At 38.0% G+C, this 18,941-nt stretch overlaps 1 protein-coding gene across 12 annotated transcripts in view; it reads right to left on the reverse strand.

Moving 5' to 3' along the window:
- Positions 1–18,941, reverse strand: part of LTBP1 (latent transforming growth factor beta binding protein 1) — a 164,943-nt gene that overhangs the window by 51,946 nt on the left and 94,056 nt on the right. For 3 of the 12 annotated variants that reach the window (XM_085543225.1, XM_015857698.3, XM_015857695.3), the window contains exons 10-15: positions 11,389–11,511; positions 9,955–10,122; positions 7,066–7,299; positions 5,403–5,425; positions 4,347–4,446; positions 3,651–3,749 (exon numbers count right to left, since the gene is read on the reverse strand). In XM_085543225.1, coding sequence (XP_085399351.1) covers positions 3,651–3,749; positions 4,347–4,446; positions 5,403–5,425; positions 7,066–7,299; positions 9,955–10,122; positions 11,389–11,511 — 747 coding nt within the window. The remainder of the gene's footprint in view (positions 1–3,650; positions 3,750–4,346; positions 4,447–5,402; positions 5,426–7,065; positions 7,300–9,954; positions 10,123–11,388; positions 11,512–18,941) is intronic. The other 9 variants (XM_085543232.1, XM_085543229.1, XM_085543231.1 and 6 more) reach the window with 5 other exon arrangements.

Consider the following 18,941-nt stretch of genomic DNA (forward strand, 5'->3'; position numbering starts at 1 on the left):
AATTAAAAGAATATGGTTTTATCTCAAAGAACTAAGTACTAAGTTTTCTCCTTGGTAATCCCAGAGATAAAAGGTGCATTAAGACATAGCACTGACCTCAAAGAACTAAAGCAGAAAATGCAGAAGGAACACTTCCTTTCACTCTGAAAATATGGCATATTTACTGAGATGGCACGAGGCAAATTCTTCAACAAACTAGAAGGGTTACAGAGATTTGTCAATTTCCCATAGATAATCAAGTTCCATGACTTGTACATACAGTAACAAGACTCGGCACATACTGCTAGCCTTTGGGAAGACATTCAGAAGGAGAAGTGGAAGCATTTCACAAGGCAATATAGGTAATGAGTAGGCAGATAGTCCAGATAATACGTAAATGCAAATGCTGATGTAATGGTTGCCAGGAAAAATATTAATATATAATCACAACATTTACTACAGAATGCACAACATTCTGCAAGAAGGAAAATCCTAGAATTCCCCACAAGCCTTGGTGGGTTAAACCAACTGTTAAACAACTAGAATCAGTTATTCCTAATGCAAGTACTTAGGTCTCTCCAAAAGTAATGCCTCCTATTTATTCCAGTGGAAACTACAACAGATACAAAGAGCACAGCAACAAAATCTGATAGAGCACAGCTGCAGCTACAGATCACTTCTTTCCAAGGGTCACCACCATTAGCCATGCATTTTCACCAGCAGTGATCAAGAGCCTGCATGCTGCACTCATAAAAATCTGAATCAGTGGAGGTGACCCACTGCTCACAACTGCTATGATGACACAGTTTCTAGGAAAATGTTGCCCATGCAGTCCATTTTCCACCTTTCATCGGCCCAAGCAGATGGAAGTCAGAATGTGCCAAACCTTGACTATGAGATGGGTGTGTAGGACAGTCCAGTCAAGACTGGCAACGTGCTCCACTGTTTTCATGCTGGTATGAGGCCTGGCATTATTGTGCTGCAGAAGAAAGGTTGTCTTTTTCTCTGGTCTGACTCTACAAGTCTGAGTCTTTACCTTAGTCAGTATCAAATGTAGTGGTCAGAATTATTTGTTCAGGTTCCAGGAAACCCAGAAGAATCACTCCTTTCCTAACCCAAAATACAGTGCACATCTCTTTACATGCTGAGGGCTGCCTCTGTAACTTTTTCTTCAGTGGGGTATTCACATGTCACTACTCCACAGTCACGGTGGTGACACCATGTCTTGTCACTGGTAATGATGCAGTCGACCCTGGAAACTGTCACCTTCAGCCTCGGTTCAGTAGGTCTTGACAAATTCGAATATGGTGTTCTTTCTGTTCCTGTGTGAGCATTGGTGGGATCCACTTGGTGCAAGCTTCGCAAGATTCCAATGTTGCCACCACTGTTTCCAATGCATTGAAGCTGGTGTTCAGCTCAATATTCAATTTCCAGCTCATAATCTGCCAAGTTGCAACAATGAGATGATCCAGATGCTATTTTGTGGTGTGACAAGTTGCGCAAGGCCATCCAGATTGTAGCTCATCTTTCACATCGCCATCACCAGTGCTGAAATGCACCACCCACTGCCTCAGGATGTTAACATCCACTGTTTGGTTTCCGGAAGTATTCAGCAAGCACTGATGAACGTCACTGAGGGTCATTTTTTCTACATGGAGGAATTCAATGACAAGCCTTTGCTTTCCATGCACTTCCATGTCAGACTGCCCCTTTGCTGCAATCTGTCTTGTGGCAACAAAATGGAACATTGACAGGAAGGTTCAGCCTCTACTACCATACCACCAACATCCATCTCTGACATCATGGACAAACACAGTAAGATAGGAGGCATCACTTTCAGAGGAGCCCTTGTATATTACAATGAGAGGAATGGTCAAAATTTCTCGCCTTCAGATAACTCACTGTGCGTTTAGATAATGATAAAATAGGAGCTTAAGAGACACAGTGATAAAGTAGTAATACAAAGACTGCAAGGCATGCTGAAACAGATCAGCAAGCTCTTATCCAACTATATAGTTCAATCAACATATCCATGAAAATAGCTACCTAAGAGCTAAAATTGGGCTGAATGCTAGAGCATGAAGGAAAGTTCACAGATTTGGAGCAAAGAGATACTAAGATCAGTTCCACAGTATATCTGACCAAATGAAATTGAACAATTTTCCCACAGGTGCTCCAGAACTAACACTGTAAGAGGTACTGATATAGAAACATGGAATCACTTTTAACATATGCCACAAAAACAGCATTATAAAATAAAAATTATGCACAGAGTAAGAAATGGTTGAGAAAAATCCTACAGTTATACATGTTGTAAGTGAACTGTGACAAAATCGGCTTCCATCCACACATGTAACACAAAAAAATCTGGGAATTTCCACAGGTTTTTTCTTAAACTGTAAAAATTGTAGATGGTTTTTTTTCCTGGCTAATCACCATTTGAATATTAAAACGTAGTGAACTTCTGCAGGACAGTGTTTGCTGCACAGACAAGACCGAAGATGTGAAAAGAAGACTCACTCATACAACCTCCATGTATGGAAAAAAATGAGTGCAGAGAGAAAGGAAAAGATGGAAGTTTGAAAGAACAGCCCATGATTTGCTTGCTTCTCAGTTCTTGCAAGATAACATTGGAAATAGTCCCCTTCAGTTTCAAAGAGATAGGGTCTTTTGTAATCCACTTTAACTGTGAGATTTTCTGTCTCAGGTATCTAAAATGGTTTCTGATGCTTTCTAACAGCTGCCGTCTATGCCAAGGTGCAAAATGGGGATAACAACATGGGTTTTAGTTCACGTATAATCCTTAAAGATAGAGCAATATAATCCTGCTCTATCACTGCCAAAAAAGTCACTTCTACCACAGTTTTCCAGAAGGAACACAGCCTGTGGATGAAAACTCACCATCCATCATCACATCTGGAATCTGGCAAAATCTGTCTTGCTGTTTCTGTCTTGATTTGGAATTTTAGTCCACAAACCTTGATTTAGTTAGCTCGCAATATAATGTGATGCTGCTCCTCAGCTTTTCTTTCACTCACACCACTCAATACCTTCAGTGGTATCTAATGTTAGTCATACTCTCTACCTGCAGAGGCTTCTTTGTGGTCTCGAAGAGGGGAAAAAAAATAAAAGCATACGCTACCTCAGTCTCACTTCCTTCCCTTTCATACATTCAGCTTCTACCACTGGACAACGTAACACTAAACTTTACTAGTCCACTGCCTCCTCTATCTGGTTGCTGCTGAGTACTCTTCTGACAGCAAAGCTTACATCAGGATGTTCCTCCTGTCACTTTGAGAACGCTTCACCTCCATCAGCCTGGTTAGTCTGTAGAGCTCAGACAGGACACACACAAGACTGAACCATACCTGTTCTGCTTGATACTATTTACTTCACTGACTGTACAGTCTTATTTTCTGAGCTGTGGTAGTGCCTAGAAACTCAGTTATAAATCACAATCCTGGGAGGGCCCATTCCAGGCTCTCGTGACAGCACCCTAAATTCCTGTAGGGTTTTTTTTGTACTTTTTCTTCCCACCTCTCCATAGAGTACTTCTTTCTGTTCTACAGCAATACTGTCTTGGTTATTCTGAACTAATGTGGAACAAGTTACTGTGTTAGGAATTCAGTCATTTCTTAACTTATTTTAGTACGTAAAAGGAAGCACAATACCTGTAACTTGAGTAGGTGCAATTACTTGACTTGCACTCGAAGTAGAGACTTCAGGAGCAACTTCAACAGGCAGAGGAGGAGATGTTTTCTCAATCACTACTGTGTGACATGGAATGGAAATCAATCATATATAAAAACAAACAAACCACCCCTAAATCCCCACACCATCCACACATGATACTGAACTAGCCAGGTACTATGAGGCTTTTCACTAGTTTATTCTGCTTAGATCTGGAGTAGAAAAAATAGTATAATTGGGTAGCCATCATTCTACCACTTTAGCATTTCTGAAAAAAACCTGAGGTGCTGAAGAAAGCAACAACATTAAAACTTCTGCATTTGAAGTTCTGCATAGTTCTATAAGAAGGCACTTAAATAAAGTTTCCTCTTGTGTGGGTTGTAAGGCTTTAACTCTGCTGAACTTCAAATTCTCACATAAACACTCCAGGATATCACTTTTGTCCGCAGGGTACCTTTGTTTCACATGACTTGTGTAGCACCCAAACAATGCCAACCTCTCAATTTATCCCAATTCAGCTTCCATTCTTATTTTGTTGTCTTTTTCTCCCCACACTGTTTCCGCTCATGGAAAAATTGCTTAATAAGTTGCAGTCATTTTTCATTACTCTGTTACCACTGCTATTCTCCCCATTCTTTGAAGAGTCTCAAGTACTCTCTCACTAAAAGACAAGTTACCTGGAAACTGTGGATGCAGGTTAATTGTTGAAATTCCAGGAGAAAGCTGAGGCTGTCCAGGCTCTAGGATTTGCTTTTCTTGATCAAGTGAAACTAATTCCTAAAAGAATAATTAGACATTTACTTTCTGAAAACACTGTCATAATTCAGCTATCGTAAGAAACTACGAAGTCCTGGATTGAGAAACTGCTAATATTTTCTCATGAGAGGTTTTAGATAGCAGGTCATTAATCCTCACCAAAATAGACACGAAAGAACAAGGAATACTGTTTTTTAAACTATGGCATACAATTTAACATTGGTTTTATTTAAAGGAGCCGTTTCACAGAGATTCTAATCCTATCTTTGGCTTTGTCACTCCATAGTTCTCCTATCTTCTGATCTTTAGTTGCCTAAAAAACAGTATTTAATTGCAACTCAGCATCACACAAAAGTATATACAGTCACAACTGTAAATCTTTGACGACTGTGAAAAGTTCTCTCTTAGCTATTGCTCTGAACATCATGCTTTCATGTTGGATGCTTGTAAGCCTTTAGGAAAAAGGTATGAAGCACAGCTGCAGTTATTCACAATGGATCCTGGGATCTTTGGTAGAGATGACCTAGAACTTCCAGAATGGAGGACTTAAAACAGGTAAGCACCTGTTCTCCACTGCGTATATTTTGATTTTTTAAAAAAACTATGCAACTGAAGTAGGTACTAATGAGTCTCTCAGGCAGGCATCAGAAACAGCCCTCACAGCTTCCTACTGTTTGCCCCCAGCTCATTTTCTGTAGCTGTCATTATCAGTGTTTCTTTTTCGTACAGCCTGCAGTTTTCAAGATCTTTCTTAAAATAGAGACTCCATGACTGGACAGAACAAGACAGCACCAGCCCCTTTACCAACACCAAGGGGAGGCTAAAGTCATTTATTTCCTATACTTCTCTGTCTGCCTTTTTGTCCACAGAGAGCTGCTTGTTCCTCGCAAAGCCTAAATCCTCCTCAGAGTTACTGTACCACAGTTTGTACACACGACCTGCATTTTAATTCCTAGACATATTACATAATGTTTTACCTGATCAGGGGCTGCAGTTGCCACTAAAACCAGAAAGAAAAAAAAGAAAATTAATCAATCATAACACCAACTTGCAAATTCAATTTTAAACTGCTATCACATTTGAAGATGGTTCTCACCATTGCAGAAAGCTTTCAGACTCTTTCCTTATTCCAAATTGTGAAAACCTGAAGTAGTGTTCCCCAAAACAAACATAAAAGCTAACCTGAAGCCATAAAAGATTCTGGGCACGAACCAATGCTTGTAATTATTTACTTAATATTCAGCCTTCTTACAGGTTTCTATTTTCCTCTTTCCCCTCAAAACAATTCAAGGAACTCATTTGTTATTTACTCACTGACTAAACTCTTAAAATTCCTCAAGGAATATCAACACCTGTAATTTTTTAAAGGTTAAATTAACACCGTTATCATTTTTCACAGGAGAAAAGATAAAACCTATCTCTCCTTGCACTTCAGTTTCTTCAGCATTAGCAGGGGAGGCTGATCAGTGGACCTGGAAGGCCTGCTACTCAAATCTCAAAAATTCAAAACCTGAACATAACCCAAAATGGAATATGAAATTCAACGTGTCATTGCTGACTTATGACAATCATTTGTGAAAGTGGTTTTGGGCTTTTACTTCTTAAATTATTTTTAAAACTAACACTTCTCTTTTCATCAGATTCTGCGTTTCAAGATTTACCAGAACGTGGCAATTCTTCTCATCACTAAATTGATCTGTCAGGAAACCATATACCGCATTTTAACAGAGAAAGACCCAAAGGCACATCTGAGATTATACAATCCTGCACAGACTACAAGTAAATTCAGATCATTTATTTTCTCACCAGATTCAGTTTAGCTCCCTTTTTTTTCCCCCCCCAAAAGCAAAACCGGAGCATTGATTCTAACAGGAAAGCAAGTCCTCTTGGATAGAACTCTGCAAAACCAACTGAATTAAATTCTTTCTAGTAATGGCCAGACATACAGATAAGTAGCTCCTGCTTGGGAATAACTTATTATGCACTCTGTATCAGCAGAAGGTTTTTCAAATTTGTTGGCTATGTGTTGGCAGCAGCGCTGCTTTCTGTATTTCTTTGTTTCTGTCTTTGTTTCAAACTCGGGGCAATTGCAGTTTCTAGAAGTTCTTAGCAGAGCTTGTAGAAAACCACAAAGAGTCTGCAAGAAATGTAAGTAAGGGAATCAGCTACCCATTAAACAGTCTACAGTGTTCAGGATGAGAGAGTGCACAGCTGAGGGGGATGATACATGACCACAGGCTGGTAAGGCATGCCCACATAAGGTGGTGCTATCCCACAGGAGACACTGATGAGCCCTTCACCCTGCCACCCAAATACTAGTGAATCAGAGCCCGAGCTGAGTCCTTTGTTACATTTTAGAGATGATAAACATCTTTATACATCATACATTTGCTATTTCTTATCATAAACACTAATCAGACCAAAGCAACTTCTCTCTCTCCATAACGTTCTCAGCATATGCTGGGAGCTATACATAACTCCAGAAATCAATCACGTAACACAAATCACCTATTACACTGAACGATCTGCCTTGGGAAGTGACTTCTTTACCCTGTGTCGCACACAGCTACTGTGCAAAGAAACACACCACTGAAGACGCATGCACAGAAAAATAGTAAGACTGAATTTTCCCACTCTCACCTTCTTGCACAGCCATGTCAGGCTCACTTTTCTGTGAGAAGGTCAGTGCCTCCACGGGCTCTTCCTTTGCTGGGAGAGGTGGAGGAGAAGTACCTTTAGCAACAGGCTGAGTAATCGGGGTCTTGCCAATGACAGGTGGCTGTACTCTAACTGCAGGGTGATGATATAGCTTGTTTCTGTGAGGGCCAGAAACCGTATAACCCATTCCACCAGGGCAGATTTCCTTAAAAGCAGCTAGATTTGGGATGGGAAAATATTCCTTTTAGGAGTCTAAAAGTGCAATATGTTGACATAGTGGAAAACATAATGAAAACCACTAATAAATTTAATCTGCTACCGTATACACATTTTTATTTCAAAAAATATTTAAAGAGAAACTATGCATTGCATACTAATATTACTGAACGCTCTCCCAAAAGCATGTTCTGGATGTTTATTCCTATGTTTCCACTACAGTTTAACACCTTCCCTCAGTTATGTTTAATCCACCACTATGATCTAACAAGACAATTTTTTAAATTAAGTCTCTCCAAACAGTACATTGAGTGCAAATTTAAATATGCAAATTGTCATTATCGTAAGGAATTAAAATTACTACTTTTGTCACTCCTTTTTTGCAGAAACTAAGGAAAAAAATGTCTCACCATCCCTGTACTAAAGGAACAGAAGAGAATCAATCTAAAACACTATCCCATGTGATACCCATTAGAGATCTCACACCAGCCCTGATGCAAATTCTACTGAACTGAATGAGTCCTCCCAGGGATCTCACTGGGCTGGAGAAAAACAAGATGAGGATCACCAACAAAAAAAAGCAAAACCAATCCACAACTGGAAGAGAGTGGCAATGATCTCATTTAGAAGGCTGTCATATTGAAAGGTAATGAAAGTTAGGCAGCAGCACTTGCTCTGATCTGTGCAGCTGTTCTACATGAGCATCAGATTTTGCAGTCCTAGTGGAAGGCTTTGTTCCCATCAAAGTAACAGCTATGCTCCTGTCACAGACAGAAGGCCTTTCAGGAGTCTTTTTAAAGGGTCCTGCTTCACTGTTCTCATTGCTCTAGGTAAAGCCCACGTCAGGATGAAACACCACAGATGTAGTCTTCCAAGTGCCTGATGTGATTTCTTACAGTTTCTTAAGAGATGCATGGAGTGGGACATTGGTAGCTTCACAAATACTGTTTTGAAAATGCACTGGAGTTAAAAAAGAAATTAGTGTTTAAAATAAAAACACAAAATACTTGCTATGGATACTTCACAAATGAAGTATTTGAATTATATATTATTAAGTTAGAGATTTTTGACTACAAATGCTATCCTTCTTGCAGTGGATACAGAAGGTGCATTAGTAATACAGAAAGATGAAGTGTGAAACTGATTAAATTAAGTGGATTCAATACAATGAAGTACTTTTTGTTGGGGAAACAATGCAAAATTTTGACAGAAGAACACCCAATTGAGGGTTAGAACTCTGGTCAAAGAAGGAAGACAGACAATCTGAAACTCATCCCTACAGATGCAGATGTAGGAAATCTTCATTTGGGTCACATTTTCTCAAATGCAGAATGGAAAGGTGAACCGATTCTTACATAGCTCTTAAAAGTGCTCTCAACACCAGCACATACAAATCTGGCCACTCTCAGTCTCTCAGAGCTGGTCTACCCCATACAAGCATTTTAAAAGATATCAGAGAGAAAGAGATGATGACTTTTAAATGCAGTGACTCTTACAGTAACATGGGATGCTGCAGTAAATACATTACCCCATTCTGGAACACCCCACTTTCACACATTTTTCACTGAAAACTCTGAAAGATCATTATGAATTTAACCTGTTATAGAAAGGAACATGTTTTTAAATAATGAAAATTGCCATGAAATGGGGAAAGTGTTTCCCACATAGCTAATCAGAACTTCCTAATCACGGACTTTCTCCCAAGTCTTTTCATTAAGAATAATCATTAAAAGATCAACTGCAAACAATATTATTAAGTGATGTATTTTTATGACAAGAAAGCAGTCACTTTTGTAAAGCAATACACATTCTCTGCTCCAGAATATATGGTGTTAGGCATGAAGCCTCATGCAATATTCTTATGAAGCGTTTACAGTAACATTGCTAGTCACCTGATGAATTCATTTTGCTGCATTTAAAGGTTATAAGAAATATAATATATCTATCTGAAATGAAACTGGAACTCAAAATCACATTGATCAAACCAGTAACTTAATAATGGGAAATAATGGCTTTAAATATCAATTGAAATATTCAAAAATTGTGGTTACTTCTATTTCATATGCCCAGCTTAAAGAAGTAAGGAACCTGTTACTTTCATCACACCTCTGTTAGCTGTGCATTTCCCAAAACCATTAGTTACTTTTCAAAATCTGAATCCTTATGCAGTATTCCAGACAAATACATGACTTGTATTATAACAGTGACATCTTCAGCAGCAGATTTGGTATGAAGAGTAAATTACACTGCAAATCTCTGTGTTGAAATACTGATCAGGATGGACATCTATATGTGACATAATAAGTGATGTTCAGTGATGCTTTTAAAGCATCACATTTATTTGACCATACACTTTGACAAAACTTTATACCAATTTTTACCAGACTCCAACTTTAGTCAGTTAAGTTTTAGGCAAAGACAGAGAACAGAACTCTGAAGCAGTGGCCAGCATTTGTAGCTATCAAACACTGTCATCCTTTAACCTGTGCCTTTAAGAAGCAGTACATAAGTATTCTACCACCACACTTGTAGAATAGTCCTAATTTACTGGCAGAAACTTATGGTTTATTTTTAAATCAATTATTGGATTACTATTATTTTATTTTTAAAGGCATGTGTAACAAAGTTGTTGTAATTTCAACAAGTGGTTCTTACCTGTTCCTGGAAGGGGGCACTTCTCACAGTTCGGGCCCCAGGCTTTTCCAACACTGCAACAGCAAAGCTGCTTGCTGAGCTGCACAGAAAGAGGATGCATGCATTGCTTTCCTGCACTAACAAACCGGTAGCAGGGTCCTTTTTCCTCAGCAACCATAGGACTATCAGCTGCAATGGAAGTGGAAGAGAAGATGGTACTGTTCACTGTTGCCAATGTATGTCCAATCTACATGGCTGCCACATCTGTTGCTTTTTTTTTTGGTGCTCCATAATTCAATGACTTGTACATGTATAAAAACAGTATTTTACATTGTTCCTGTCTTGTTTTTCAGCTTCCAATGTTGTAATGTTGGTGGCACTACCATCCAGCCTGACCTCATAGCATGTATTTTGTGTTTAGTCTTCAAGGCTAGAATGTTAACCAGGGGCTCTGTGCAGCATTCTATTGGGCACACTGTACATATATAATTTTGCACTGTACACTAAAACACTAGTTAAAATCTGCTTTTGTATCAAGCTTTGCCAGGGCAACACAGGAATGTAACTTACACTTTTAAGATATCAGAAGTTCTGAAAATTGTTCAAATTTACTTTTCATTACCACAGAAAAACCCACATCAGATTACTGAGATTATAAAGTAAAATGTCCATTCCTTTTGAAATTAAAAAAACGGAGCAAAATAAAAAGGATAAGAAGATATCTACACATTCTTCTGGTCATACCTTGAGGTTTAGATTTGAAGAAATTTTGTTTTATTGAACACTTATTAGCATTGAAATGAGCAATACCAATCATTTGACTTCACTATCTCCTCGTACTTAACCTGTTTGAACTGTTGCAATCCGTTTGCTTCAACCTGATTTTATTATACTTCACAAATCTAAGGCAACAATGTCTATAGCTGAGACTCGGAAAAATATACTGTTTTGCTCACATCAACCAACACTTTCTGTAGCAGTCTTCCATCCCTAAAAGCTGCAGTTCTTTTATAACATAGGGATTTCAAAACTCTCAAAGAAGAAAAGTGAGGTGTGGTGAGGAAGACATCATAAAGTCATAATGGAAACTACCTAGGCTAAAGCTGCAGAGGTGGAAGAGGAGAGCATAGGATACAGAGCTGACTTAGGCTGGGGAAATAATGTGAAAAAGAACAACACACTGGTGAGAAAGACTCAAAAGTGTATGAGGCTGAATCGGTCTTTTGAAGGCTTTGAGAAAGGAAAAAGAGGACAAGAATCTGGATGGCTGCTGGTAGAGTCCAGGAATTCCAGGAAAGAGACAGAAAAGAAGTGTGAGTGTTCAGAATGGCTAAATAAGCAAGCATGAAAAAAGGACAAGTACAGCTTGGAGCAGTAGGCATCACTTATATAAACTGTCATAATGAATTGCAATTAAGCATCTACTTCAATACTCAGATCGGCACTACTACTCACCTATGCATCTTGAAAGCGTAGCATCTGGCACAAATCCCATTTTGCAGGTACATCTGTAGCTGCCCATGGTATTCAAACACTCACCATTAGGGCACACTCCCTGTAACTGACATTCATTGATATCTGTGGAAAAATTGAAAATAATCAGATACTGAAACAGGACTGCATCCATAGGAACATAAGTTTGCAATAATTAACAATTGCTAAGACTTGTTTGATGAAGTTTGCCGTTACCAGGCTTGCTGCAACACCGTTACTTTCAGGTGTCAATGAATTAGTCACCAATGTCTCATGTATTCAGGCTTTTATCATACCTGGTATTGGATCTATAACTTCCTTACTCTTAGAATAGGACCTACTCTGACAATCATTTAGATAGCAGCTGTAACCAAGTCAGGCAAACTAGGATTTTATTCCAGGAGGCAGTAACAATGTATGTTTGCACCAAGAATGAAAATCTCAGAAAGCTAAGGAAAAGAAGGGACAGAAGCAAAGCAAGAATAAGCACAAACCCATAATTTATCTGTCCTGGCTCATCTTTGAGAAGAAAAGCAGAAGAGCGTTGAAATACATCTGCTTAAAAATGTTTATGCACATTAATCCTACACAAGATTTTTCTGCCCTAGCTCTAAGCTAGAAAAAAATCACCTACAATGCTATATAGACAAAATTTGAACACAAGCCTGATATTTCAGCCTGCTTCTTGGAAATCAGGTATTACTGATCATTAAAGTACATAGTAAAGTATATATCATATATTACCTTTCCTCTTAGTTTTTATAAACTCTTCTCATGTTTGATGATATTGTATGTTGCTGCTGGATTCAACATGATCAAAGACGATAAGAAATTTAATTTGTAAAATGTAACAGATGTTCTGGAGGTTTGGAAACCTACAGAAAGCATCTTGAAAATCTTTCACATTACTGCCTTCATCCTACTCCACAGGACTGACTGTCTGTCTCTCTGTGCATTACCATATGACTTAAATTCACAGCACAACTGAACAGAAGTAGCACATTCAGTGCTGATCTTATCCCTCAGCCCTTCCACTACTGTACCCAATCTAATCTTGACACTGACTTCACCTCTATGCATTTAGACACATATGACAAAGATTGATAATTTATATTCTATAACTTTGGATGAAATACGATGGAAACAAGATGAATTACAAAAGATCAGCTCTGCCTCAAAGGAATTTTTTAGTGAAATTCCCAGACTGTTTGACTTTCTGACCTCAGAGGGAGCAGACTACTGAAAAAGGAGAATGGTAAAAGAGCAGAAAAATCTCCTGGAGTACTCTAAAGACCTTTAACTACAGCAGTCTATGTTTTGACACATCCAGTCTTTGAGCAGGAAGGTATCCCATACAAGCACAGCAGTTTATGAATTTCACTTCACAGAAGATGTACTAAACTGGACTTGTTCTAATGCACTTGGAAAGTTTTAGACGGCTTCTTCAGTTGCTTAGTCTAATTAGGTTCACCATTATAACAGGGCTGAAAGAATCCACAGAGTGCCAACTGATTCCAAAAGGAAATACCATCACTGTTTCAATATCGTATTTACTGTGACTACTAAGGGGCATGAGTTAAACAAAACAATCCACAAACTAAATACATTCTTGAAACATCCCCAAATAGAAACATACTGACGCTGCTGTAAAGTTCTTAGGAAGAATGCATGTATTGTACTCTCTGTTTGCAACATATCAGGCTCAACAAGGAAGATATAGATATTATTATGAAATACTTACAAGCTAATATAAAGCAAATACTGAAACACTCAGAATCCACTGTTTAGTTTTCTACATACTGTGGAAACCTACTGGAGTTTTAGATCATAGAATGGCTTGGGTTGGAAGGGACCTTAAAGGCCATCCACAGTTTCAGCCCCCTGCTTTGGGGGTTTCTTACTACCTGCCAGCCTGTCCAGCTGTGCAAACTGCACTGGAATCAACTTGCTCAGGCAGCTAGAAAAAAAGTCTGTTTTAAGATTAAAAGACTTTTTTTTTAAAATCCATCTCTTTATATATATATGTATATACTTATATATATGTGTTTGTGGATTTTAAAAAAAATACATTTAAAACCTGTATTACAATGAGAATTCATTTGCCCCATTGCAAAAACTAGAGAAGAAGTTATTTAGAAGTCTGAATGATCTTTTGCTGTAGAGCACAGAATGAAGGCACATTTGTGAAGTGATTAGATCAAATACTCATCTACGAAGCAGAAATATTTTAAGGAGCTCCACGGCGCTACTATAAACCACACATACATAAACAGAAGATCCTAAAGACCAACTAAATATTCATGTTCAGGTCTCAAGGAAAACAGTGACAAAGTTCTACTGGTAAAAGTTAGTGAAAAAGAAAAAAGGTTATGTAAGGAGCTTTTTCACGCAGCACCTGGCATGGCTCTACCACAATCTGTCACAGTAGGTGCTGTTATACATAATTAAGGATCTGATAAAGTGTTGATTTTGTTGGAGTCGCTGCTTGGCAAAATGAACAATTGGCAAAACTCTATTGGCATCAATGACGCAATGTCATTTTGCACTGGCAGTCCTACCCTTCGCTGTTATTTAGTTTTATGCATGCCAAACAAATGGGACAGGTCCTTAACACTCAGCACTCCTAGATTAGGTGGTTCCTCTCCCTGAATGTTTGACAAGAAATGAAGGTTTTACTTTTATTATAGTGGCAGTGGAAGCCAAGTGCCATCCCGAAGTCTTTGTTGGTGACTCCACTCTCACATATCCATTCTAACATACAAAACTTTACCAGACTTGACAATGACGCTGCAGTAACATACAGATTAGCATAGAGTCCCAGCTCCTTCTATTCCCTCCTCCAAGCAAGCATCTTGATATTCAGTGAGGCCAGCTACCACGCTCTTTAGGAGAGGCAGGGCAGTCTTTAAGCAACCCAGATGATGCAAGTAAATCTGCTGTTGACCTATGCCACAATCTTCCACACTAACAGCTTAAAACTCTCTCAACAACAATTAGTGTTTGACACCTTTTTTTCATAGTTGCTTTGTAGGTCTACTAACTAACAAGTGAACCTGCTCTTAGAAAACACAATGCCTTAATGAAACACTGCCACTGGATTTCCAGGGGGAAGAAAGTAGCAGGCACTTCTTAACTAAACGCTTGCCTGTTCACATGACAAGTGTTAGTTTCATACTTAAAAACAAAACAAAAAAACACAAAATCAATCAGAAGCAAAGGAGGAAGATGGGAACAGTTTGAAGTGTTCTTCATTTACACAAGCATATGCTAACTTTGACTTAGTTATAAACAATGGTAATAATCATACAACATTTTTCTGAGTCTGAAAATAGTTTTATCTTCAAAAACTTTTACACGTCTTAGTAACTAGAGGATGGAAATGAATGGATAAGTAAAATATCAAACGGAAAATCTTCTTGGATTTAAAATAATGAAATACCATTCACTTTACTTGTTTGTGGCTTTTTTCTTGCTGATTTCTAAAAAGATTCAAGAGGAACTCAATCTTAAAGGAGCCACATTAAAAATATCCCCAAACACGAAAGTGTTCTGAAAGCACATCACCAGAATCCTATTCCACAAATAGTTAACAGATATAGATGAAGAACAGACCTGTTCATAGCCATAATCAATCACACACATTTGGAATTACATGTTGTGCACATTACAACAGTAAATTAAATTTCACTAGTCTAAGTGCATGCATCAAAAAACGCGTTCTTCTAATAACTGTGATTTAGGGAAGGACTGAATAATACAGGAGAATGCAAAAAAAAGAAAAAGTAACCTTTACTTGTTTACTTTTCTCCAAAAAGTTCTTCCTTGCTTAAAGATAAAAAAATAAAAGCCCTGTGGTTTTTCAACACCTCAGTCCATATTCTGAAGGTCAAGCTCTATTTCTCAAATATGTAATTAGAAGATTTATTTATTCAGCTCACACTCACTGCACATGGGGGAATAGTGACAATTGAGAAGAAAATACATGAAATGATACTGTAAAAGGAAAGCAGGCTAGAAAAGCAATCAAATTCTGTTCTGAAGTATTTAAAATAATAATAATAATTAAAAAACAAACAACAACAAAAAAAAGACATGATATAACAGGAAGTCTCCCTCTGGCTACTGTATAGATATTGTGTACGAAAGTGCACAACCCAGTAGAATTTCCCTCTCTCTCCTGTATGCCAGTGGATGGAAAAAATCTGTGCTGGAAGGGAGGAAATATTGCAGGAGGTATTACCTTCTCATTTTCTGCTTGCATTCCTAATTGCTACAATTGCTTCTAAAGTAGGTCAAAACACTCTTGGGGCTGTAACAGCTGTTCTTTGACACTACTTCAGCTCTTTACTGGAAATCTACATGCAGAATTCTCCTATCTTTCCTTGTGCAATGGCATGCCTAACTCATCTGCATTCAGGAAGTGAATCATTTCAGGTTCATTCCAGGATTAATGACACCATGATGTAGCCTGAGTATCCCTTCTCCAAGGATAACAAACCATACCAAGTGTAAACACCAAGTCCTAAGAAAAACTCCCGTGCCTACTTATACCCAGAGACTTGTCACTTACTGCTGAAACAATATTCTTTGCCTGGCTCCAGGAGGGCATGCTGAGTGTAGTGCAACATAAAGCTCCAGTAGCCTCCTTTATAATTTGCCCATTTTTTATTGAACTACTTGTCTTGGATTCTTCTGCAAGCAAAAATGAAAATGCTTCAAAGCTTAATAGCCTCTGACATATCAACACAGACTTTCGAGCCTGATGTCCACTATAGCCAAGTTAAATGTTGCAAAGGGATTAGTTCATCAGCAGAGAGCTGTTCTGCTGGAGACCAGCATACATAGCTGATGGTTGGAATATCAGCCCAGCAGTATTTCCCTTTGGCAGACTCCAGATGGAAGAGTATTTAGGAAAAGGACTTCACTGAGTTTTGGCTGTGTTAACCATTATAGCAGCTCTTTAGACCACCCAAACCCAGCTGGCCTAATGCAGAATCACAGGAAGCACTAAGGTGGTGTAAAGCTGTCTGCTCCCTCTTCAGCCTTGTAGCTTGTTTGGAGGAGCAAGGGCACTGTCTACCATTTTCAGATAGCAATAGAGGCCCATATTTGGTCACAGACTTAATGGAATTTGAAACATTCTTTCCTGCAGAACGAAATTCACTCTTTCATCTCCATGTTTAATGCACAGAAATTATGTTCATCAAAATCATCACAGCTTGAAGTATTTAATCACACTCAAACATTTGAGTTAAAAGCAAAATTCTAGAACTGGATGTCCATGTTTATTAATGCATTCTCGTCAAAGCAGTAATCATGTGAGAGTATGTGATTGAAATCTACAGCAATTGTTTTAAAGAAAACATTTTTGCATGAGAAAATACAGCCTGCAAGTTCAACAACCAACCAGAGGCTATTGCACAACTTTTGAACAACACAAATATAAACTGAGATAGTCTGTTTGGGTTTTTTGTTTGTTTGTTTTGTTTTGGGTGTTTTTTTGAAAGAAATCATTGCTGCCATTCATGTGAAGAATGCAGTCAACCTTCTTTTCAGGAGCACCGTAAACTTTTCAGATAACAGTATCAGCTACCAAAATAGCATTAAAAAAACCTCTACAACATTGAATTAAGACATTTAAAAATTTGAAAAAACAAAAGGCTGACAAACACTATGAAGTCATTTACTTTTAATTAATCTCCCTTTTGAAACAGAAGGCCTCATTTTTGTACAGTGCTTTTTCTACTTTACACACCTGGTACGTGACTTGGGTAAACAATGTCAACAAATCCACCTCAAAAGACAATGACAAGGTCAGGTTTTCAAAGTCATATTATATGCATAAAGAGAAGACATAATTTCTGTATTTGCAACTTTTAAGACTTTTTTTCAACTATGAAACACATTTCCCCTTTCCCAAATGCTGACTTGTCCTGTTTTTCTTTTAACTTAGCTCTGTAGGTAGGAAAATTCTGAACAGTGGTTTGAAAATAAGAAAAAAGAATCTAGTTCCTTCTACTAGTGTTCACAGAGAGCTAAAAGCTAAAGAAACCATTAGCTCTGGGTAAACATTTAACTTCAGATACAATTTTTCTTTTACTACAGAATTCAGAATAAAAGTGGGCTGAAATATCAAAGAAATGCAACTTGAGAGAAAAACTATTTTTGTAAATAAATTAAAAAAAAAAAAAAAATCAAGATGCAAAGCTTGTGCCATTAAGGAAAAAAAAAGTTCCACTCCACCTTTTCAAATGATCTTCAGTTGGATTTTATTTTTTTCTTCCCCCTTCCTTAGACTCAAGTGGTCACATAGATGACAGGTCGTAAAAACTAAATGCACTCTAGCTCCAGCTTGGACATCTTGATATCCAGCATGTTCCTATAAATACTGCACCAAGAAGGAGAACTTGTAGGAGCAAAAAGCCTACTCAGGACACCACAGACCTGACAGCTGCATTGAAATATTCAGACAAACTTGTGGCTAGGAAGGAGCCAACAAGTACTGCAGACTTTCTCACATCCTCTGTCACAAGTGTTGGGTGCCAGAGGACACAAGCAGTCATAACATCTGCAGTCCACATCTGATTCCAGGCCTAACCACTATGGAAAAGTAAATTTCTGAAGGGGGACCTCTACACTTAGCTCTGATATCAGGTTCCTAATTTTTTTCAAAACCTCTTGGAGGTATGAAGACTGGCCTTTGTTTAAAGAGATAAGTAATAAAACTGAATGGAAAACACCTATCTGCATTTGATGCAAAACAAACAACCTGCCTTGCAAAAAGAATCCCAGATTCTTAAGACATTTTGCTGCATTTAAGTACAGCAAACCATATAATTCAATTATATGCTGATTAGCATTTGTCAAAGTATTGGGTGACTTAATTAGCAATGACTGAGCAATTAGCCACTGAACGATAGTAATATCTGCCCAGATTTTCACGCTGTAAGGTCTTTGATATGTACAGTACCTCAAGCTACATACTAAGACTGGAATAATAACTTACAGGAAGTTCTAATCAGTTTCATAGGTGTACTTTAAATTTCCTTGGGAGGGTACTTGACTAAATGGTCTCCAAAAAGGCGCAATATTAAGGCATTTTTTATTCTCTTTACAGTCTTGAGTTACAACTGTATCCACTGACAGCTCAGAAAATACTGTTCCTGCTGTAACTTACATTGCAAAAAAACTCCAAAATATTCAATTTCAAGAAATATATAACATTCAGGGTATACTGCCTCTATTACCATTGTTTCAATAGTAATCTGATTCGTGAGAACAAGGTTAGGTAAAAGAAACAAACAACAAGGCTTGGCTGGCAATGAAACCCTTGCAAAATATTCCCTAAAAATTACAGGGAAAAAACAGTTTCTTATTCTAGGAAATGACCTACTGATTTCTGTGTGCTAACAGAGCAACAGCAGGAGAAATCAATCCAAATCATTTTGTGCTTCTGTGTGGAATTTACTGGAACACAAATTTGCAGAGCCAGACTTTTCAAACACATAATCAATGTCCAAACAATAACCCAGCCC

This window comes from Coturnix japonica, chromosome 3 (genome assembly GCF_054131305.1).
Source record: "Coturnix japonica strain WE chromosome 3, WE-NBRP24, whole genome shotgun sequence".
Taxonomy (NCBI): domain Eukaryota; kingdom Metazoa; phylum Chordata; class Aves; order Galliformes; family Phasianidae; genus Coturnix; species Coturnix japonica.